This window comes from Xiphophorus maculatus, chromosome 19 (genome assembly GCF_002775205.1).
Source record: "Xiphophorus maculatus strain JP 163 A chromosome 19, X_maculatus-5.0-male, whole genome shotgun sequence".
NCBI lineage: Eukaryota > Metazoa > Chordata > Actinopteri > Cyprinodontiformes > Poeciliidae > Xiphophorus > Xiphophorus maculatus.
In genome coordinates this window covers 22,782,093-22,805,304 of record NC_036461.1, presented here as the reverse complement: position 1 = coordinate 22,805,304, position 23,212 = coordinate 22,782,093, and the positions used below count along the sequence as shown (strand labels likewise).

The 23,212-nt window shown below is 40.9% G+C and overlaps 2 protein-coding genes across 3 annotated transcripts in view; one reads left to right on the top strand and one right to left on the bottom strand.

Annotated features, from left to right (window-relative positions):
- zfyve26 (zinc finger FYVE-type containing 26) overlaps positions 1-15,659 on the top strand; it is a 37,522-nt gene extending 21,863 nt beyond the window's left edge. Inside the window, exons 26-43 of the mRNA XM_014473403.2 lie at positions 545-794; positions 1,739-1,837; positions 1,922-2,109; positions 2,884-3,020; positions 3,797-3,825; positions 3,925-4,061; positions 4,397-4,617; positions 5,957-6,104; positions 6,198-6,407; positions 7,529-7,744; positions 7,857-8,054; positions 8,859-8,939; positions 9,036-9,163; positions 9,287-9,467; positions 10,399-10,458; positions 10,558-10,740; positions 10,835-10,885; positions 11,010-15,659. Of these exons, the coding sequence (XP_014328889.2) occupies positions 545-794; positions 1,739-1,837; positions 1,922-2,109; positions 2,884-3,020; positions 3,797-3,825; positions 3,925-4,061; positions 4,397-4,617; positions 5,957-6,104; positions 6,198-6,407; positions 7,529-7,744; positions 7,857-8,054; positions 8,859-8,939; positions 9,036-9,163; positions 9,287-9,467; positions 10,399-10,458; positions 10,558-10,740; positions 10,835-10,885; positions 11,010-11,219 (2,727 nt within the window). The 3' untranslated portion in view covers positions 11,220-15,659. The remainder of the gene's footprint in view (positions 1-544; positions 795-1,738; positions 1,838-1,921; positions 2,110-2,883; positions 3,021-3,796; positions 3,826-3,924; positions 4,062-4,396; positions 4,618-5,956; positions 6,105-6,197; positions 6,408-7,528; positions 7,745-7,856; positions 8,055-8,858; positions 8,940-9,035; positions 9,164-9,286; positions 9,468-10,398; positions 10,459-10,557; positions 10,741-10,834; positions 10,886-11,009) is intronic.
- Positions 15,481-22,308, bottom strand: rdh12 (retinol dehydrogenase 12 (all-trans/9-cis/11-cis)). 2 transcript variants are annotated; one of them, XM_005811262.2, is made up of 7 exons: positions 22,151-22,308; positions 21,504-21,622; positions 20,595-20,750; positions 20,396-20,500; positions 19,060-19,269; positions 17,880-18,069; positions 15,481-15,903 (listed from the first exon to the last, which is right to left on the bottom strand). In XM_005811262.2, exons 1-7 carry the CDS (start codon positions 22,222-22,224, stop codon positions 15,801-15,803), a joined length of 957 nt encoding a protein of 318 aa, XP_005811319.1. In that variant the 5' UTR covers positions 22,225-22,308; the 3' UTR covers positions 15,481-15,800. The 2 variants fall into 2 exon arrangements, with proteins under 2 accessions (XP_005811319.1, XP_023207910.1); XM_023352142.1 differs by having other exon boundaries at positions 21,504-21,619.
- Between the last annotated feature and the right edge of the window lie 904 nt (positions 22,309-23,212).

The window sequence follows — 23,212 nt, the reverse complement described above, 5'->3', positions numbered from 1 at the left end:
AAGTAAATCGTAGTAAAAATATTCCTTAAAGTACATCTTTTCCAAAAAGTTTCTCAATTAAATGTAAGTAATTACTACCCAACTCTGCTGTGAATCTTGCTAGTTGGCTAGCTAGCTTTTCTGCTAGCCAACTAGCTAGCTTTTTTGCGTCTATATGAATAAGGGCAAATTTATGGCGAATTGGCTGGACGATGTTCTTTTTTGTCACTGGCTCACTTCTATTGATAGCCAGTATGATACTGGGCGCATTCTGTGCAAACCCCCCTCCATAAAACAGTAAAACCTTTAAGCTAGGCACCTTGAGCCTAGCTTAAAGAGCCTAGCTTACCTTTAAGCTTGAGCCTAGCTTAAAGGCAAGTGAACTCTAAGCAAGCACAAGCAGAGCCCAGAAATGTTACAGTTTTTACTATCCTTGTAATACAGGCGTTTGTTTTTTTTCTTTTTTTGTCTTAGATTTCATAAAAGTAGCACATTTGATTTACTGAAAACCGCAGATGCCCAGTTCTTGTCGGCTTTCCCAGCATAAATATGTTTCTACTTCCAGGTTTTGCTGACCCTCCCACCGGGCTCCAGGCAGGACTATTTCCCTCTGCTCTCAGAACCCATGCTTATGCTCGAGCAGCTGCTGATGAACCTGAAGGTGGAGTGGGTGGAGGTGGCGGTGCAGACGCTGCACAGTCTGCTGGTTGGCCACGAGGCCGGCTTCAGCGCAGAGGACATCGATAAGCTCCTGGCGGACTACGCCTCCAAGGCCCTGGACTTCTCGTGCGCCCCCAAAGAGAGGTCGCGTTCAGGTTGGTGCTGCAGGTCCGCTTTCTTTTAGGGTGCTTAATTAACTTTAACTTTCTTTTTTCCTACCTGATTATGGATGGGGTATTTATTTTTGCGGAATAATATTGTTTGTTTTTGGAGGACAATGGCATCCCAAAAAAACAGTCAGTGACCAGAAACCTCCATCAAAATTACATTGTATGGAGTTTTTGTAGTGCCCAAAAAATCTGAGCATATATTTTGGTGGGTTTTTTTTCATTAAAATATTCCTAAATTAATTAATTAGAGTAATTAATTAACTTTAAATTAAGTAATTTTTCTTTTATCACAGTGGATTTCCCCCCCCCAACAAAACACTTCCGTTGGAGTCAAATATAGCCAATTTCTTATTGTTTTATTATAACTGGATACACAAAATAGATGTAATAAATAAAAAAGCAATTTTAGACATGCAAAAATAAGTTAATTAAAGTTTGGTAGGTAAAGACACAAGAAATCTACAGTTTTTGTAGATGGTGTCAAGCTGCGCCAAAGGCAAACACCATGTTTTTTTTTGTTATTGTTTTTTTTAATAATTCCTCTGTAAATTTGCTTTAGTTTACCTCAGTTGCATCAATTTCACGCATGTAAAGGTGGCTTTATTATTTCCAAAGGTTTGTAGTGTCATTTCCGATATTTCTGAAAAGTTCATATGCTGGATAATGAAAAAGAGTTCTGGCAAGGAACAAAAAAGAAAAAAAAACAAACTATTTTATGTTCCATCTTCATTTTGTCTGAAGCCATAGCAGCTGCTGTGACACTTGCACTTCTAATGGCGTTTCCCAATGGAGTTAGCTTTACTTTTAACAAGATTATTTAAATAGAGTTTGTAATTGCTGGGAAAAACGAAATTGGATTTGTGTATGTTATACTTCAGAAAACCCTGTGGAGCTTATTGCAACAATATATGCATCACCTTGTTTTCCAGACTCCGTCATCAGCCTTCAGGACGCGCTGCTGCAGTGTCCCGCGCACGAGCTCAGCACCCAGTCGTTCAGCCAAATCGAATCTCCGGCTTCTTCCTCAAGTGAGACGAACTCTCTACCTTCATAATCTGGTCTCTTTCTATTTGACTTTTCTTCACGTTTACTTCCCCCGTGTTCGACGGCAGGCAGCACCCCGACACACACCTCGTCTGCAAACAGCTCGGACAGGGAGAAGGATCGAGGCTCGTCGGAGCGACGCCGGCGCTCGTCTGCCAAGTTCCGGCCCCCAGATCAGCCGCCGGCCCGGAAGGACTGGGTCCCCGACACCCGCCACGACCTGTGCATGGTCTGCCAGCGGGAGAGGTTCACCATGGTGAGTGGCAGCAAGAAGACCAGTTGTAGTTTTGATTGTGAAACTGGAAGTTCTCAATGGGATCGAATGAATTCAAGTTTTACATGCAGTGAATTTATAGCAAGCGAGCCACAAATAGAAAAGCTGTTTGAGTTTCTAATATTACAGTTTGCACAATATTCCATTTATCTGTTATTTATATTTTGCTAATTTTTCTTTTTTTTTTTTGTGGTATTTTATGTTGTTGCTCCGGTACTGGAAGTCACTAAAACACAGGTGTCAAACTTGAGGCTCTTGGGCCAAATCCGGCCCATCATAGCTTTTCATGTGGCCCCATTGGGTTTAAGTGGCTCCCACCTGCAGGTGGCAGTATTTTTTTAGTTTTACTACGCTGCTGCTTCAGCCTTATTTGATGTCAAGTTAACGTCATAAATTTGAAAATATTGCAAATATTTTTAAATTAGCACTGCAAAATCTGTGATTTTGATTGCAACACATCACAAAAACAATCGCAACATCTGGAAGATACTGATCAACGTGAAAAGATGTTCAATGTTATTTAATGTTAAGAAGTCCTTATTGAATCCTGAGACAGATGTGTATGTATTTTAACAGTTTAATGGTTTTTATTAATACATTCAGGCACAACCGGTCCATTGTGAACATTTATGATCTTGATGTGGCTCTAGATGAAAATGAGTTTGGCATTCCTGCTTTAAAAGACAAGGGTTTTTTTTGGCAACTAAAGGAACAGACTTGAATATTTCCGCCGTCTCCGTCCCCATTGCTCTTTAGTTCAACAGACGGCATCACTGCCGGAGATGTGGCCGCCTGGTATGCAGCGCATGTTCGGAGCGGAAGATGCTGCTCGACGGGCGTCCAGGAGAGGAAGTCCGAGTCTGCGACCAGTGTTACCTTTACTTCCACCCAGAGTGAGTTCCTTTTTAAGGAGTACATTTTTGTTGTTGGTTTGTGTTAGTTGTTTTAAATAATAACATTTTAATCAAAAAACCATATGCTGACAAAAAGAAAGCAACATTTTCCTTTCAAAAATCAATTTATCTGCTAAATTATTGCATAAATTAACATTAAATCTCAAAAAGGAATTGATTTATTGCTTTCAATCTATTATCTGGGTTATTCAACCATCTGATTGGTGCAAAGTGTTATTACACATCACTCATGGAACTTCTTTGAAAAAAAGTCCTTCTTTAGAAATGTGAACTGTGGATGCTGACATTAGCATCGAGGACGTCTGCGCTACTGCTACATGTTTAGCACTGAGATGCTATTTTAGGATAGAATAGTTTCACTGATAGGCTAACTCCTTTTAGCACAATTTTAACACAGGATAGGATTGGACGATTTTCTGGCGTCCAATCATATCGTGTTTCGAAGCACAAACGAATCCCAGGTGAGCCAAGAAAAGCAGCTTCGTTCTCTGCTGCTGTTGCTTCTGACTTGTGTGTCAGATTTATGGGCGTACCGGAAACGTCAAAAACAGGTTCCAGCTCAGGACTTTTGTATGTAAAAAAAAAATACAAAATTTACTTTTAAACTCTCAGCCTTCATTTATTTGTAAGTCTTTTTACGTAGTGCCTCGTACAGTCCAAGCATTCAAAATGTAACTTCCTCTGTGAGGAACCTGTTTGCTCGAGTTAAACTCAACCATTCCTCAAACTCGCCTCCTTTTATTCTGTTTTTGCAGTTCTGAAGAGGAGTCCGAGTCTGCCGAAGGTAGGTCGACGTCCCCTACCGTTGTTTTAGTAACTCTCGCCTGCAGGCCTCTGTTTGCTGAGTATGCTCCCGCTCCTCTGTCTGTCTGTCTCGGCGCAGTCATTGGAAGCCCGGTCGTCTCCCAGGAGCCTCTGGACGGGATGCTGCATCTGCCTGAAGTGGTCCACCGACAGAGCCGTCTGAGCACAAGCCCTGCTGAGAACCAGCTGCGGCGGAGCGAGTTCTACTACGAACAGGTCTAACTTTACATTGTTTGGTTCAACTCATTATTTTTATTTAGACATATCGGAGTACAGGAAGCTGAATAGAAGTGTATTTGTAAAGAAATAATTCCCAATAAATCCCCCCAAAAATGGATTAAAGTTTGTATTTGTAGCATGACGAGCAAAAATATGCAACTTAACGTTGTACTTTTCCTTCCATGTTTACTTGTCTTCCCGCATTCGTCCTGATAAAAGCCTTAATTTTGGAACAAAGCGACTTAAAATGATATGTTTCTCATGTTTAGAGCTGTGATTGTGATCCGTTTGAGTGTCGCTAGCTAAAATGTAAACATCTGTAACGCCACCAGGCTCCCAGCGCGCACCTCTGCGTGGCCATCTTGTCTCTGCACAGCGACCAAGCCGCCTGCGGCCACCAGCTCATCAACCACTGCCGCTCCCTGTCCCGGAAACTGACCAACCCGGAGGTGGACGCCTGCCTCCTCACTGACGTCATGCGGCAGCTGCTGTTCAGCGCCAAGCTGATGTTTGTGAAAGTCGGCCAGAGCCACGATCTGGCTTTATGCGACAGGTAGGACGCGCCCTGCGACGTGAAGCCAAGTGTCGAATAGCTTTACAGGCCTGGAAAGGAATATTCTTTTGATTTAGTTTTGAAGTTCCTCAAAAGTGAACCAACACCGGAAGGTTTACAAAACTGTAGCTCGTCGCTGCAACCAGCCTGCAACCCTTTGAGTCACAGGATGCGTGACGTAAAGTATTTATTTGATATTTCACCACACGATTTCACCCACTTACCTCACTGCGTCCTTACAGAACGTACAGAGCAGGTTAGAAACGTACACACCTTCTTCATGTGAGTGTTATACAACAAAACAAAGTCTTCAGTCAGGGGCTTCTGTAGAACCGCTGTAACACAGACTACTATAGGAGATCCTTCCTTCTCACAGCAATCCCCATATACAACAACTCTTTGAGGAACCTTGGATAACATAAGTTAAAACAATATTTAATTTCTGTTTGGGATCTATAAAGCATTTTTGAATAGAACTGAATCACGAATTAGGTTAGTTAATCAATTAATTGCATAATTATTTAAAACGAGCTCAATAATTTCCATTCTGATGATTTGAATATTTTTTCAAGGGCATTTTTGTAGAGACGTCATAATCCATTTTATTTATGGTTTCAGTTTTTAATTGGCTTTTTTTATTCGTTGTCTTTGGTTGTCGTTTTATATTTTGATGTATTTAAAATGTCTCCCAGTTCCAGTGTGCAAAGTTAAAGTTTATCAGTCTGTGTTTAATGCATTATTATGTCATTACCATTTCATTGGTGCAAAATGGTCTCAAAACTACAATATTAACGTTTATCACAATAATCTCTGGGACAATCCAGCAAAATTTGTCATCATAATTGTCCATTTTTGGCTTTTATTGATCCAGGAAATTTATTTTTGAACTTCTCCTTTTATGTGCTGGACGGATGATGCAGTAGATAATGTCAGTGAGTCTTTATTTATTATGGACTTGATTTAACTTTCAAGTTCAAATATGTGCCTATAAGCTTAAGTATAAACATAGATCCCCACTAATAGTTTTTTGTTTTGAAAAAAACAACTTTTTATAGCTATCAAAGAGCTTTTGTCAGAAATATTATTGGATTTTTGACCACCGCTGATTGTTGAGGTAGTTGAAATTGGCTGGTTGAGCAGCTAGTGTGACAAATGTTGATCCTGTGTAGATTAGCAAAAATTCACGATAAATTAAAACTTATTTGCCTAATAAATGTCTTTGTTTTTCTTCACTGAAGCTGCATCATCATTCCATCCAAATGAATGACAGTAATGTGTTAAATCCTCTCTGAATGTCGGCTTCAAAGCTTTGCTTCTTCTTCATTCGTCCCGTTTGCAGCTACATCAGCAAAGTAGACGTGTTGAAGATTCTGGTGCTGGCCAATTACAAATACATTCCCTCTCTGGACGACATCCTGGAGACGACCGCCGTCACGCGCCTGCGCAACCAGCTGCTGGAGGCCGAACACTACCAGCTGGCGGTGGAGGTGGGGCTTCCTGGGATTCTTTGATTCGACTTACATTTTTTCGCCCTTCAGCGGATTGGTGACGATGACGATGATGTCTGGCGGTGTTGCTAGGTGTCGACAAAGAGCGGCCTCGACCCCGGCGGCGTGTGGCAGGCGTGGGCTCTGGGTTCTCTGAAGGCCGGGAATCTTTCCGGAGCCAGGGAGAAGTTTTCCCGCTGCCTGAAGCCTCCGGTGGACCGGAACCAGCTCAATCTGGGCCCACCTTTGTTGCAGGAGATCGTCCATCACCTCGAGACCACCGTACGGCCCGCTTGCGCCCCGGTGAGAAGCTTTATTTTTATATATATTTATATATGTATATATAATGGTGCCACTCCTGTCTTTCTGTCAAAACATCACTACGAGTTTTACACTGTTTAGAAACCAGGGTTTCCCTCGTTCTTACAGTATTATTACATTTAGGCCTGTCACAAAAACAAATTATGCTGGGCGATAAATTTTCCCAGACATTATTGCGATAAACGACACTACTGTCATTTTGAGACCATTTTCCACTAATATAATAATGTAATGTGTCCACTCACAGAAAAAACCCCAATAAATTTCTAAAGAGCATTTAACTAAATAGTAGTGATGCACTGATTCACTTTACCAATATCTGAGGTTTAGAATCGAAAGATACTGTTGTGAAACAGAAAAACAGAGCTTAGTTGACTTGAAATGTTTTTGTTTTGTAAATACAGACATAAATTTACTGACTTACAAGTTTATTTGATAACTCACCAGTGCAACACACTGAAATACACCAATAGCTTCACTAGCTTGGTCAGTCATGTTAAGACAACACACCTTTAATTTAAATCGGTGCAGTTAGGAGTATAACAGCCAATGTAAAATAAATAATAAAGATGCTGAAATTTACAAACATAAACTCCAACAAACCTTTTTTGAGATGGTGCAGAAAGTACAATTAGTAATTCCAAACATAATATAAAATTAATAATAAAGCATGTTGTCCCTCAAAAAAGAAAAAAAACTGTAGAATTAGTCTGAATAGATCTGCCCTTATGGATCAGCAACATGGTCACAGATACCTGATCTAGAAGTTTTATCACTATTGGGACTGATACAGATATTAATATCAGATTTGCATATGTCTACTTAATAATCATTCAGCTTAGACAGGGTAGTTAAACCAACTACTTTGTACTGGGTGTCAAATGTTTGCAGTGTTTCCAAAGATGGCTGCTTTTCAACCATCTTTAAAAAGGATCATCTCTTGATCCGCTGCTGTCCCGGCGGAAATGATGGCACTCGTTTCAGTTAATCATGCGATTAGTTGGTTCACTGCTTGTTGTGACAGACGTAGTTATATTCTCTGACATATTTAAGCTGCGACTTGTTTTGTTTGTTAAACTGCCGCCTTCTGTCTCCTTCGTCAGTCGTACGGCGAAGACATTTTGGCGTCCCTCCGGGAGCTGGAGGACGCTCTGAACGAAGTCGGTCCAGCGGAGCGACAAGTCGCCCCGACTCAGAGCAGCTACCTCCACCAGGAGTGTCTCCATTACCTGAAGACGTACGGCCCCCACCTGGCTGTCGTCAGCTTCTACATGCGCCACAACTGTGACGAGGAAGCCTTGACGTATCTCCTCACCAAGGTGAGGCTCCATGGTTACGGATCGTCTTCGGGTCGATCCCTTGTGCTATAGAACCAGACGTTTGTTTGTTTGTGTGTGTGTGTGTGTGATCGCACCCCGTCCGGCGGCTCAGGAGTGTCCCGAGGAAGTGTTTCTGGAGGGCGTGTTGCAGCCATGTGTGGAGCGAGGGCATCTCGGCAAGCTGCAGGGCATCATGGGAAAACTAGAGCCCAGCTTGGACTCGTGGAGCCGCTACCTGATCGCTTCGTGCCAGTTCCTGCAGCGGAAGCAGTACTATCACTGTCTGTACCAGCTGCAGCAGTTCATGATGGTAGGATCTGCTTTAATGTCTGTGTTTTTGGGGGGCAAACACTTGTTGTTTGTAAAGGTGTAGTTTGAATAATTTAGATTAAACCATAATCCGATTTTAATAATTGAATTTTTGGATTTTGAGGATTTAATTTTTGGACAATGTGGATTTTCCCTCCCTCCCTCCAAATGCCCTCATTGGGTTTCTATATTTCAGAGTGATGTACATGCCCACGGCGGCCATCTTGTTTGACAAACATTTTTAACAGCTTCTGTTTACAGGTCAGCTCTACATCAGAATATTAGGGCCAGGCTATGATTTTTTTTAATTTTTTTTAATCACAAGGAGAAAGTCATAATCCTACAAGAATAAAGTTGTATGATAATAGAGTTGAAATAATGCCAGAATGAAGTTGTAATATTAAGAGAATAAATCATCATTTTATGAGAACATGAAAAATAAGAAAACGTTAAAGAGAGGAATGTTGAGCATCTTGCTTTTTACAAATAATATTTAATCAACAAAAAATACTTCATCTTTGAACACATTAGCATGAAATTACACGCAGTAGGACTTTAAAGCAATGAAGACAGAACTACACAGGTCAGCTCTTAACTATCCCAGCCTTTCTCTTATTAAAACAACTTTTTTAATGAGAAAATGTTTTTTTCTGAGGAAATTTTTGGTTTTATTTTTGTAATTGAACAAAAATTCTCGTAGCCTGTCCCTAATACTCCGTTGTACAACTCGCAGAAGGGACAAAAATAATTTTTTTTTTAGTGTTAAATCTGAATTTGAAAGCATTATTTTTTGTTTTCTGCGCAGGATCACGTCCGCGCCGCAATGACCTGCATACGATTCTTCACACATGGAGCGACCTCATACCTACAGCTGGGGGAGCAGCAGGTGTTTCTGTCTTATTTGGTTTCAAGTGGACTATTTTATTCTAATTTATTTTTCTAAGTTAAGCCTGTGGCTGACTCTTTTCTTGGCGTTCTCCAGCGCTGGTTGGCCAGAGCCAAAGAACACCTGAAGACATACCTGCAGGAGCAGCAAGGCCGAGGGGCCGGCAGGAGGAAACCGTCTGTCAGCTCCTTCAGGAAGACGATGTCATCCAGCGACGTGTCCAGGTTATTTGATAAACACCTCATCGGTTTTATCGTTGCGTTTTAAAAAGGGGGTTTTGTACCCTCTGTTATTTTCCCGTCGGAGTTTTTGAACATTTGAAGCAGAGATGACTGAACTTTCTGCAGGCACATGAACACAATCGAACTGCAGCTGGAGGTGACTCGCTTCCTGCATCGCTGCGAGGCGGTGGCGGCGTCCTCCGGCGCCTCGCAGGCTGGCAGGCCTCCGTCCAGGCCGACCGGATCCGGTTCGCCGCCGCCGACGCTGTTCGGTATAAACTCTGTGAAGATGGAGGTCGCCTGCAAGGTGAAGCTGGATGTTTCTGACTCGTCTTCTGAGCCTAATAATCCATTTAGGAATGAAGAGTCACATTTTGATGTGATTATAACCAAAAAAAAAAAAAAAAAAGGATTTCAGAAGGGGACTTTTTCGTGCAGAGGGCAAGAAAGGCAGGTGCTCTAGCACCCCCTAGTGTCTATGTGTGAAAGTCCCAGCGTTTCTCTAGCAGCTTTAAAGGTCATGAGACAAAATAGCTCAAGAGTTGCCTTGAAAACAACAACTTTCGAGTCTTGCTGCTCAACCTGATTGAGGTCTGGACTTTGACTAGACCATTTTAATTGTAGCTTTGACGGCATCTTCCTGCTGACTATGGGTGTCCAGGCCAGTAAAACGTTTAGGGAGGCACAGCTAAAAAAATTTTTTTTTTTAATTTATTTATTTAAATTTATGTCTTCGTCATCGAAGATGTCTCTGTTTGCCGTTGTATTGGCAGCATTTTTCAAGAGGGCTTGCCAGTGATATCGGTTTTTAAATTGAACTTTTCCACAACTTTTATCCGTCTTCTCTGTTGTGTTCCTTACTCACGATGGAGAATGCTTATTAAAATAGAGAGATAAACCTCTGAGAAAGGACATCTGGATTCATATTGAGATTAAGTCACAGGTCAGCAGAGTTTACTAATGTGCTGACTAATTAAGGAAACTGTCAGCTCTGGATGTTATTTTGGGGTATTACAGTAAATAGGGGACCTAATACAATGTCTTCCATAATTATTTAGTGAGGCAAAATGGAAAAATCAAAAACCACTTGTCTTTTATTTTCCTGCCTCATAAAATCCCCCAGACCTTACATTAAAGTTGGAAAAAGTTAATGTTATATGATGTTTTTACAAGACAAAGGATTTGTGAACAAATGAACTCTGGAATCACATGTGGTTTTTTTTCCACTTGTGTCACAGGTGATGCTCGGAGGAAAAAACGTAGAGGAAGGGTTCGGCATCGCGTACAGAGTCATACAGGTACAAGTTAAGCCGCTACTCTTTCGAGCTCCGGTCACAGTGAGTATTTTAAATTTTTATTCGACTTCCTCTCCTCTCTTTCCCCTCCTGCCCTCGCAGGACTTCCAGCTGGAGGCGCAGGCCGTCTACGTCAAGGCGGGGCACCGGCTCGTCCGGCAGAGGCAGTACGGCGCCGTGAAGCAGCTCCTCAAATGCGTGGGCGAGTCGGGCACCGCCACCAGGAGCGACTGCGACGCCCTCATCCTCAGCTGTGTGTCTGTAGCCGATAAGGGGCCGGCTGATGTAAGTGGCAGAAATCACTAGAAGGAAGCTGCAGGACAAACTGTGACATGCAGTCCGTCTGGACAGGCTGATTCTCACCTTTGTTTTGGTTCAGGCCAAGGAGCTGGAAATCCTCGTCATGGAGATAAAGAGCATAGAAACCAAGGTAGACTGGTGTTTGTTCTGCTTTCATTGCACTAAGCAGTCTTTCATGAACTTCAGTAAAGGGAAAAACAGAAGAAAAATCTGTTCAATTTTAATTGCATGCATCTGAAACTTTTCTGTCTCAGATCAAAGCCTTCCTGGTGTGCAGTAAACTGAGGCCGGCGTACCTGCTGGCCGTGAAGCTGGACCCGGGCCGGGCGGGCCCGTTGGTCCAGGACGTCCTGCAAGCGGCTGAAGGAGCGCAGGACTCGGTGATGCAGAACATCTGCCGCCAGTGGCTCTCGGAGCACAGCAGATCCCCCCCGCCGCGTCAGAGCCGGCCCACCGCAAGGTAAAGAAGGGAAGACTCTGAAGCAAAAGGAGTCGCGATCCGCACACTACGTGTTTAAAACACAGCGACGTGGGCCTCAGCGTCTGCCGACTTAAATCTCCCCACTGACATGTTGTTTCTACCCACCACAACCGTAAGGAATCGATCTTCCTCCTTTAGCGTGATCGCAGCAATCCTACCCTGGTAATTACATGGGTTACGCAAACTTATAGGGCTTAGTTCAAAACCCCCAGGCTGAGTCTGCTGACGAGGGAAATATTTCAACTTCCTGCAGAAGCCACAAAACATATTTTTAGATTTCATGTGAACAAGTACTTTCATTTGAAATAATTGTGGCATTCCCCTACAACCAAAGAGGACACCATCTGTGCATCATGTTGGCATTATGCAGTAATTCTTTCTAAAACTAGTATAACTGACAAGTATTTTTTTCCCCTTTAATTTCAGAACATTTTACACAAAATCGTAGCACCGGTTTCTCAGATGTGAAACTCTTGAGAATCAGTTTTTACTGCTCAAAAAGTGTGTGCTGCTAAGTTGGCGCTAGCAAACACTAGCGCTAAACCAGCGCTAGCCCTGTGTTGACGGTAGAACCTGTTGGGAAAACCTTTTGTTACGCAAGTATCGTTCCTTCCGCGGTAAAGCTGTGAATCACCACTGTGCCGATTCTCGAAAGACGACGTTGCTTTTCATCGGTACGGTATTTTAAAAGGACGGTACTTGACTGAAACGCACGCTGCTTTGCATTGGTGTGTGTTTGTTTCCTACCTCAGCCTAAAGGGAAAAGAAAATCCGAAACTGACCCTTGATAAATGTTACCATTTTTTTTTTCTTTCTTTCTTTTATTTCTATTAACGATATTAATGTCTGTATGTTTTGGTTTGTCCACTTTCAATGTTCTTTGTCAAAATGTTACATACCTAACAGATATTCTCGTTGCTATCCCAGAGACGTAGTTTACGTGTACAGAACACATTTTCAGTGATTGTTTCTTTGAAAAGGATAGTGCAGGATGTTTGAAGCGACGTGAGGAGGTTATATCCTAGATACAGCCGATCGCTCTTGTTATCCAGATTAGTTGGACGTGGAGGTTATAGCTAACGGCTAACTTGTTAGCTTAAATTCCAGTATCAAAAATTTCACACTTGTTTTACCCAAACATTGTTTTAGGAACCTTTAAACCGTTGACAGGTTGGTATTCGGATCTTAGTTACACAGTACGCGAAGGCAGGAAGCAGAGCACAGTTCACGATTTTCCCGTGTGAAACATGCAATGAAAGCAGAATGTGTTTTTCCAGTCATACTAACCAATCTATTACAGAGATTAAGTGAAAAATGGAAAATAAAAAAAAAATACTAGCCTCAATGCAGTACTTGGACCAGGAATCGTTTTTACTTTTCCACTGTTTTTTTCATCGTCATTGACGCATCGTCTCCAGCCTCCATTGATTCTGAAAATAATTATCTGAGGAGGGGTAGAAGTTTCTAAAATAAGTTAATCAAGCTAATTTTTAGCTAGAATAATTAAGCTAAATTTGAGTTCTTTAAACAGAAACAGGAGGGTTCCTATAAAGTAATCAATAATGGTTCCCTCACCGGCAGTAGACACATCATAGTAAGTGAGGTTGGAGAACAATGCAGAAATCAGTGATGGAAAGCTAACAGCTAGCCAGCCGAGTCGTCTATTTTATCTGCAGTTCAGAACGATTCAAAGCTGAAAATGTCATTTCTGGGAAACAGTTCAAACATTAGCAGATATTAAATGTCTCCATCTTCTCCAGAGACTGTGTACATTCCCCCCCCACCACCATTTTACAGTTGGGTGTTTTGACGGTAGCAGCTGTATATCATTCATTGTTATGAAACAGCAGCCAAAGGTGACTGAGCATCAGGGTAGCAACACAGTAGTTGTTTGACAGGAAAATAAACTTATCCATTTTCTTGTGAAGGCGCGTGATGGAACCATTTAAAGAATCTCAACTATGCTGGTCTTAGTTCTCCTTGGGTTAGCCATTAGCTTTAGCCTCTTGTACTCTCTAATGTGGATGAAAAGTTATCTGCTGGAGGAAAGATATTAAGAGCTTCTAATTTTTTTTTATTTTTTAGCAAAACCCCACTTCAAATATCCCAAACTATCCTTTTAAAGCAGTTGTACAAAGAAATAATTATATTTCAGGGCATTTAAGAACATTTTAATTGTTTAAATTTCAGGTGGGATGCAGGAAGGGATCCACTTCGTTTATGAGATCAGAAACACTGTTGCTTAGTCAGACTCCTAGTTTTTTGTTGTTGTCTGTCCTTAAGGTAGATCAGGTGAATTTGTAACATTGAGTAAAAATTAAAAAAAAACACACACACAGAGTCACAAAACCTGAATTAGTTTTTGTATTCCTGAACCAACAGGTTCCAGGTATAACTTTTAGTCACATTAAATGTGTCACATGTTTGAAGAAGCACCGTCAGGCGGTGGAGATGTTGTTGCCTCTTTGCCTTGCGTGTCTCTGCACTAACCTGGCAACAAATCTTCCCGTAGTAATTATTGAGGAACAAATGAAACCATTTTGAACGAAGCTGCACTCTATCCCTACTCAACTTCGACTGTTGTGTCCCATCACTGCCGCACTTTATACTGAAACGAATATTTAGGGGAAAAAATAAAAATATCATGAAATATGTAATGCAGTAACTTCTTTAAAAAAAAATGCAGGGACTAATGATTTTGTGCTCTGTTTGTCAATTGTGAAATAAAATCATAATTATTGATATATATATTTTTGTTGAGATGTTTATTTCTGGTGTTTGTCATTTTAATTTCAAATACGGCCACACACATCTTGAAAGAAAGATACTTGAAGAATAAAAGTGTTTCTTTTATAGCCTTTATTTTTAAATGTATCTGATTACGTTTCTAATCAGAGAATTTCTGCTTGTAGGAAAAACTAACTGGCTTTGTTTTCAATAATTAAATACTTCACTTCAACCTGCAGTATGCAACTTTTACAAAAATGTTTTTTTCCCCACATTTATTAAAACTGTCACCATGTCTTGACAGTATAATATGACAGATAATATGTGAAAAATTGAGCTCCTCCACCTTCTCCCTGTGCTACCTTTGCGTTCTGCAAAAATGAAATGCATCACTCCTGGTCAAAACCAACCAATCAGAGCAAGGAGGAGGGTCTTAGCGCTGTCAATCAACCTCCTGTATGCTCCACAATGCGCCAATGATGGAAAAACAACAGAAAAACTGTTTATCTGCCATTGTAATGCCCTATACTAACTAGCATTAGCATTAGTGGCAGACTCTGTTGTGGTGAATCAGCTGTAGCTTAGCAAAGAGTTGGAGGGAGGAGAGGAGCGCAAGAGTTATTGACAGCACTAAAACCCTCCGCCTATCTCTATTGGTTGTTTCCAACTGAGTGGTGCGTTCCCACAGTACTGGGAGAAGGCAAAGGAGTTAAACTTTTGTCACAGGTCATCTGTGTTGTTTATCCAGTTCGTTTCAACTTTATGTGTGGGGGGTTCAGTGCCCTCCATCTCTTTTTATATACGCTACAAACACACATACCTTTACACAAATAATCCAAACAGTTGAGGTGTGTGACCCGTCTACCTCCAAGACGCAGTCCTGAATGAATAAAAGGCAATCCTGTAATTAGCATTCCATCTTGAATTTCCCTTTTGCAGAGCCAAACAGCCCTGGGTCACGTAGCAACCAGCTGTTTCATACGGAATGCCTGAAATGTCGAGACAGGTTGAGATTCCAAGATCCGCACAAGCACCCCGTTGTAATGTTTCTCTTTATTTACATAAAATGTAAACATTCAACTCTTACTATGAATGTCAGTTTCGTAAAAGGCATGTTTCGACTTGTATAAAACAGAGAATGTAAACTCTCGGCAACTACGAACGTGAACGAAAACGTTAAGTTGGGAGATCGTTAAATCTGCGGAAATGTGCCAATCGGGACACTAGAAAAGGGGAAAAGAAATTTCTTACCTCTTAAAATAAAGAAGAAAACGATACATTTATGGCTCACGCTCACGCTAACAAACGTGAGTGTAAAATATAATCCCTGTTTTTGACTTTTTTTTTGTTTTTTTTTTTAAGAAAGTTGGCACAAGAGTTGAACTATTTAACTGCAAATTCCTAAGAAATGAACATGAAATCCGATGAGAATGAAAAAGATGCTGGTCTTTTTACCCTGCATTGACGGCTAATCGTACGGCAACAGCATTACAAACAGATCAAGTTCGTTTTTAATTTTTTTTTTTGCCATTTGCTGTATTCGCATTGTGTTATGAAAATAGAGTCCTAAGATATGAACCGTCGATACAGTAGACTGGTTCTGGTCTATCGAGCTGCAGCAGAGCACCAAAACACGCAACGTTACTGCATCTTATTTCACCCAAAAAAAAAAAAAACTTCACATTGATTTACCTCCTATAGAACGTACCGAAAAGAAAAGCTTTCGATGTTCCAGTACGGAACATCGAAATAAAAATGTAAAAAAGAAAAAACAAGAACTGAAGTGTGAGGGACTCCGAGGAAGCCTGAGAAATGTGAGCGTTGCGAAGAGGAGGACTCAGTCCCAGTCGATGCCCAGAAGCTCGCAGCTGACGTCCCACAGTTTGCTGGCCGTCTCCTCACTTCTCCCCTGAGGAGCGACGAAGGCGGGGGCGCAGTCGCTGAAACCGGAGCAGAAAGGCCCGGACCGTTATTATGTAAGAGCTAATAACAGCATGAGTCGCCCCCAGCTGCTCCCGTCTGTATTCATTCTGACTTTGTTGCACGGCTTTCTAGAAACTGACCGTCCAAACCCTAATTGATCTGAGCAGAATGTTGCTAATCTGTATTTTTTTTTTTTTTTAAATCCCACCCTTCTATGTAATTTCATTTTATTTTATCCGGTAAATGGTAAATTTTGGTAAATGTGCCAGAATTAGCCAAAATGCTACTTTTCATCTGTTGTCCCTGGACAACGCTCAAACTGTCTAGCTAAAAACAACCAAGGTTAAAATGGCACAACTACACAAATTTTAATTGTAATTAAAACTATGCTAATACTTCATTTAGATTATTTTTAAAATATTAAATAAAAGGTCAAAATTATTTTAGATTTTGACCTAAAAGATTTAAATCACACACGTGATTTATGTGGGTTTTTTTTAATCACGCAAATATTAATCCTACATTTGTGTAATTAAAACTAAATAAATGTAACAAATCAAACTATTAATCCCATACTGTTTCATTATGATATGTATCTTGTTTTGATTTCGTCTCATAAGGAAAATAATTGGAAAAACAGCAGAATAAACGGTCGACTCCTCCAATGTTTACTATGTTTTAAACACGAGGCAGCCATGTCGGATGGCAGCCATGTTGGATGGCAGCCATGTTGGATGGTTGCTGATTTCAGCTTTGGCGAGTATTTTTCCAGGTCAGAATTTGAGAATTGTGAAGGATGAGGTTGTATGGTATAATGTCTGCCTCCGGTTTAATGTGACACCAAACATAAAAACTCCATATAAGCTGTTTATTTCTGCCACTTTGACTACATCCTATATGCTCAGCAGCAGCCACCATTGGATTAGGAATTGGGCGATATGGTTTAAAAATAAAATCTCCAGGGATTTTTTAAAATCAAATTTGATGTCAGATTTCAAGCTATCCCCCCCCCCCCCCATTTTTTTTTCTTAAAAAAAATTAAAACACAAATGACAGAAAATATCTTCAAAAACTTTTCTTTTTCAATCGTTTCTTCTGGAAGTTGACTTCAAAGTCAGAATAAATAGAAATAAAAGTTGCAAAATGCGCATGTAGAAAAAGAAAAGATGGCCGTTCTTGGGTCGCTAACATCACTCTGAACTGGGCAAAACGAAGGAATGAATTGGTGACAAAAATCCAGTTTTTTTCCACCCCGAAAATTAAATCTTGGAAAAACAGGAAATTAAATTAATTGATTCAAAATCAATTTATCCCCTGGCCCTATGTTGGATATTGACTTCGGGTTTCCAAGTCCGAATGCCAGGAGGCGACTTGGAACTCGTTTATTCATCCTGACACACAAAACAGACCAATTTGGATCTATGGAATAATTCAAGATTGTGACAAAATCGGGAATTTTTTTTAATTATTACATTTAAAATCTGCTCTGTAAACAAGGTTTATTGGCAAAATTAAAAACAGTTCCTGAACTACTTATATAAAAATAGATTTAATAGCTAAATAAATCTTAATATTACAGGGATTTCATCCACCTACTCCTAGTTTTGACAATTAATGTAGATAAAACCAGTGCAGAGCTTCATTATTGGCCCCCATTTACATTCAGATTACAGCTTTAAAATGAACCCAGCTGTTGTGATATTAAGCTAGGTTTTACAGTTCTACACGGAAAACGTGAAATAGTCACTTGCTGTGGTTTTCTACAGCTGAGAAGGCAAGTTTTCCCTATTTTTAGTTTCTCGCCCGATGCTCCGTTCTTTAATAATACAGGAGGCCAGAACAAATTACCGACCGGCTTTTGTAGCATTATGTCCACATTTCTTTCCGGGCGCTTCTACTCTCCGATGAATAATTCAGAAAAGAGCACCGTCCCATTAACAGACGGGTTTTTGTTTTTATAAGGAGGTTTTGTCCGCAGCGCGCCGTCTCCTACCTGAAGTGTTTCCCGGACACCGAGTGGAGCTCCTCGGCCACAGCGCAGTACACGCTGGTCTGTGCTCCTTCCAGCGGCGTCTTCAGGAACACGGAGAAGACGGTGAACAGTATCATCATGAGGGTCGAGTGTCGGGTCAGGTCGGAGTTCACCGTGCCCGGGTGGACCGAGTTCACCGTCACATTGGTGCCTGGGAAGGCGGAATGGCGGCAGATCATTTATTCAAATTCAAAACCTGGAACTGAAAGATATTTTGTATTTTCTAAACGGGAACTGGAAAGATTTCTCCTTCTGTGGAGGGAAACCGAAGGCTGCAAAGCGTTCACAGCATTGAGATTCACCTGGTGATTTTTCTGCAGGTTCTGGCCTTGAGCTGCTTTTGCAATCTTTGTTCTGTTTCAGTCATTCAAATATTCAAATGGGGAGCTATTTCACCACAACTTACAGCTGTTATTTGTTTTTCTTTTTAAAAATATGTTCACTTTTTTCTTCATGGAAATTAAACCAAGAAGCCATCTTGTCTTTGAAAGCTCACTTTTTCTCCTTACCTTCAATAAAAAAAAATCCCATTTGTGCACTATTAATTTTTTTTTTCAGCTTTTTAATATGTTTTGCTTTTTTTGTTGTTGTTTTGCTTTTCATATAAGTAAGAATTACAGTTTAAGTTGAAGTTTTGGGTTAAAAAATGCTTTTTCCCCCCCCCCACCAAAAGTTGATGGCATTCAGCTCGAGTTTAACTCGATCGGTTGCTCCTCCCGCCGAACAGTCGAGATTAAATGAACACAATCTAAATCAGAATGAAGGAAAATTAGTTTAATTTCACAAACTGTGACTTTCAGTAAATTACAGTGGGAGGAATTTGAATTGCGTCGCCTCTGATGAAGTTTCCTTGTTAAATTTAGATCAGACGCAACAAAACCCCAAAGTTTTTTTTTCCCCCCAAATGCATCTGTTTGTTTTTTGTTTCAGTTCAGCCTATGGCATTCATCTAACATTTTTCCTGGAAAAAAATATGTAATTTGTACCCATTTACTGAAACCTATACGAAGCATTATTTTATTTATTTTAGTCACTTTATGTTATTTCTTTTAAGCATCCCCATTCTAACTTTTTGGTTTTCCCCCCTGAATGTAGAGGTCATCTGTCCGTTCTCCCACGTGTTGTTTGACCGTCTGTGTACCTTTTAGCCTGCGGGCCAGCTCTCTGGCAAACAGCACATTTGCCAGTTTGCTCTGGCAGTATGCTAATCCGCTGTTGTAGCTGCCCTGGCTGTGAAGGTCATGGAAACGGATCCAGCCGAAGTTGTGTGCCAGCGACGAGACCACCAGGACGCGGGCCGGCGCGCTGCGCCTCAGCAGTCCGATCAGGAGGTACGTCAACAGGAAGTGACCTGAGGGAAATGCACGAGACCCAAGGTAAAGGAGTTTGGGTCTTGGTTGCAAACTCGCAATATTGGTTCGTGGATCAAATCAAAAAGCGTCAGGGTTGAACACGCAAAGAAAAAAAATAAAAACACCAGAATAAAACCTTTACTAACTAAAATGTCATAACCACTGAAGGTTTTCTGGCAATAAAAAATTATTTACCCAAGTAAATACTGTAGGTAAATATATCATAACTTAAAGTTATTTAAGCTAACTAAGCTATATAATTTTTTTTAGCTTGAAATCATGTTATAATGTGATTCCCTCATTAAAAACCTACCTGGAGCGTTGCTTTGATTCCTTCACACATGTTTGAGAAATCCTTTCATCTCCATGGCAACCAATGAGCTGTACAAAACGCCTGGATGAACCTAGCCCCGCCTTCGAGGACAAAGTTCCTCCTCAGAGCTGCAGCTTCCACATTGAGCAGCCCCCAACCCTCACCTGACGCCCCCACTCCGCTCCTTCAGACTAGCCAGCAGCAATCAGCAGACACCTGGTGGAGCTGAGCGTCTGCTGAGCTCATTAGAGGAGCTACTTCTCAGTGCAACGCTGGTAAAGGAGGTTGTTAAGGGGTTAATAGAGGAGCCATGTTGTGATGACTTCCTTAAGGCGGAGCTTCAGGAAGAGCAGGACTGTCTTAAAGAGACACATGCCCAATTTCAAGGCGTTAAATCAGGAAGTAAAATTTCTTTGAAGTCATATTTGATATATATATAGCATTTTTATAACAACTGAAGGTAGCATAGTTACTTGCTTGTGCTATAAAATTGCACAATCAATTGTATAGCTCCTTTAATAGGAAGACAAATGACTACAAATTTTTCCATCAGTGTTTTTTTTAGCCAATTTCAAAAGTCAGTTTTGAAAACGGTGATATTTGACTTGACGATACACATTTTGGCCAGTCCTGATTTCTCAATAAGACATTTTTGATGTTTGCCTGTAATAGAATCTAGAGGCGGGCCAATAAATTGATCCAGATTTATTTAACTTTACTTTGATGCGAAATCGTACGGGACAGTTCCCTCTTGAAACCTGTACCTCTGCGGATGAATTTGTGACTCCAACATGTTTCTGTTTTGGACCTACCTAAATGGTTGACTCCGATATGCATCTCAAAGCCGTCGACTGTTTTCGTGTAGGGACACATCATCACGCCGGCATTGTTGATGAGTATATGAAGGTGGTTGACCTCTGAACAAAAAGAGAAACAAAACGGAAAAAACGCTACGTTAAATGACAACAAATTCCAGCTACTTGTGAGCTGTGACGCCGCCACTTCACTCACCTCTCAGAAATTTCTGAGCGAACGCTCGTATGGAGCAGGTGTCTGCCAAATCCAGCTCTCGCACTTCCACTTTGGCTTCCGAGTACGCGGCTCGTATACTGGCGGCGGCCTCCTCGCCCTTCTCCACGTTTCGGCACGCCATTATCACCCGAGCGCCTGAGATGTTCAAGAGAAGAGAGGCAGAAAACTGATTTGAAAGAGTCAGAATGAATATAATTTAATTGAGAACCAAACCACAAGGACTCCACTCTGAGTAATGTCAGGCGGGATTAAAGGGGCAGTATTATGTTTTCATAGGTATAGGGCCATTATAGAGAACAATCAAGTTACTGTGTTACATTCCAGTTATAAAAAGTCTATATGTCACACATAATTTAAAAGAAACTTTACTTTGTAACTTAACGCCTTGAAATTAGGTTTCTGTCTCTTTAAGAAGCTCCTGCTCTTTCTGAAACTCCGCCTTCAGGAGTTTTTAAACCAGCATTTCACTGACAAGCAGCTCGTATACCGAGCTCAGCAGATGTGCAGTTCCATCGGATGTTTGCTAATTGCTGCTGGCTAGTCTGAAGGAGCTAAGTGGTGGAATCGAGGGGAAGGGGAGCTCTGTGAGGCGGAAACCTAAAAGCGTAGAAACTTCGTCTCCACCCAAACGTTTTGCGTAGCTGAATGGTTCCCACAGGAGACTAGAGGATTCCTCAAACATGCATTAAAGAATCAAGGCAACGCTCCCAGGTATGTTTTTCATTTGTTTCTACATCATAACATGATGTAACGCTCAAAAGAGTCGATTTCACACAATCCTGCCCCTTTAACAAATGTTGTATTGTTTAATAGGTGTACAAGATGCAATTCTAGTTATTTTTTTACTTTTCAGAATTCGATCAAATGGACCCCCAAATGTAAGCCCACCTCGCACTGCCAGGTCCAGGGCGGTCTCTTTCCCGATCCCTGTGTTGGCCCCGGTGATGAGCACCGTCTTCCCATCCAGACGCGCTGTGGATTTGCACACGGCTCCTGCTGCATATCTTCTGTTTGGAAACACAGAGCGGCTCGTCACGTCCCTGTAGAGCCACAGTTCGAATCCTAACCTCATTAGGGGACGAACATTTGAGTCGGACGGGTTAATTATTCATCGCGAAACTTGGCCGAACAACGCCGAGCTTCGAGCCGTGTGACCCACGCCACCGAGCGGCACCGACCCGCAACCAATAGCGTGTCGGAGTGAGGCATACAGATATAGCTCCTCCCACGCGCAGCCTCCTGATAGGCCCGAGCAGCTCAGACGGAAGACCGCCGGATCACCTCCGTGCAAACACTCCGTCAGTCCGTTTCATTGATTTCCAGCTCCCACATTCCTTCATTGTGCAGCAAACTTAGAAATCGTACATTTAAATAAAAAACAAAAAACTGTTACATTCAAACGCAGAAGAGAAATTGGCTAACGGGGACAAATGGACAATGTAGCACTAATTACATCAATGCAATGCGATGTCTGGTCAACCAAAAGCATAATCTGGCCAGAAACGTGGATTCGCATGAGGATAAAAGGTACTTACCGTATATGTGGAGCGAATAAAATCACCAGAAGCGTCACCACTCCGAGGCCCGCGATAATTAATAAGACAAACATCACGCCACAGATCTCTGAGCCTGGCTGTCCTCTTCTAGAAGATGCAGCTGATGTGTGTAGGCAGAACAGCTGATGTCAAAGCAGAAGCGAGACGGGAGGGAAACGGACTCACGATGCGAACGGGATCATGGGATTGTAGTTTTTAAGGCCAGGGATTTAAAAAAAAATGTGTGTGTGAAGTAAATTATGACCATCACATTTTAATAACAACTTCTAAGATACATAATTAATGTTAAAGGTAAGGAACCCAACATAACTACAGTCTTTACATTAACTATATGCACATATATACACACACAAAGTAAGAAAGTGATTTAGTTGTCTTTCTTGGTAATAATAACTGATTATGAATTATGGATAATCATCTTGCACATTGGTAAACAAATGTAGATTTGTTTTTTATTTCATTTATTTTGATTCTAAATATATGGACTACTTTTAGTCTAAAAATAAAGACTTTCTATTGGCACAGTAAGTACTACGTACATCTAGGTTGTTTAGATTCTGTTCTTCTGTACTGTATTCTAAAAGAAAAAGAATGAATAAAAATATTGCATTTTATTCTCAGTTAATAACATCATTACCCATTACCTTTAATTAACTTCACTTATAAATAATTGACAAAGGCAGCGTCAAGCTCCACTAACCTCAAACAAATTCTGAATCATAGTAATAAAAATAACGTATCCATTATTTAAGTTTAAACTTTAAAACGCCATTGTTTGAAGGTTTAATTTTTAATTTATATCGACATTCTATCAATGTCATATTTACTTTAGCATAAGCAAAAGAGGAAAAGGAGGAAATACTGTGATAAATCTACACTTTCTAGAAAACTACACTTCCCAAAGATTTTCACAACGGTTGCCCGCGTCAGTGCCTGATTAAAACAAAAACCCTCAGTTCTTTCACGCTACAATTTAACAGCATTTATTATTACATTTATATTAAAAGCTATCAGCAATATAAAATTTGAAATTCGCCATAT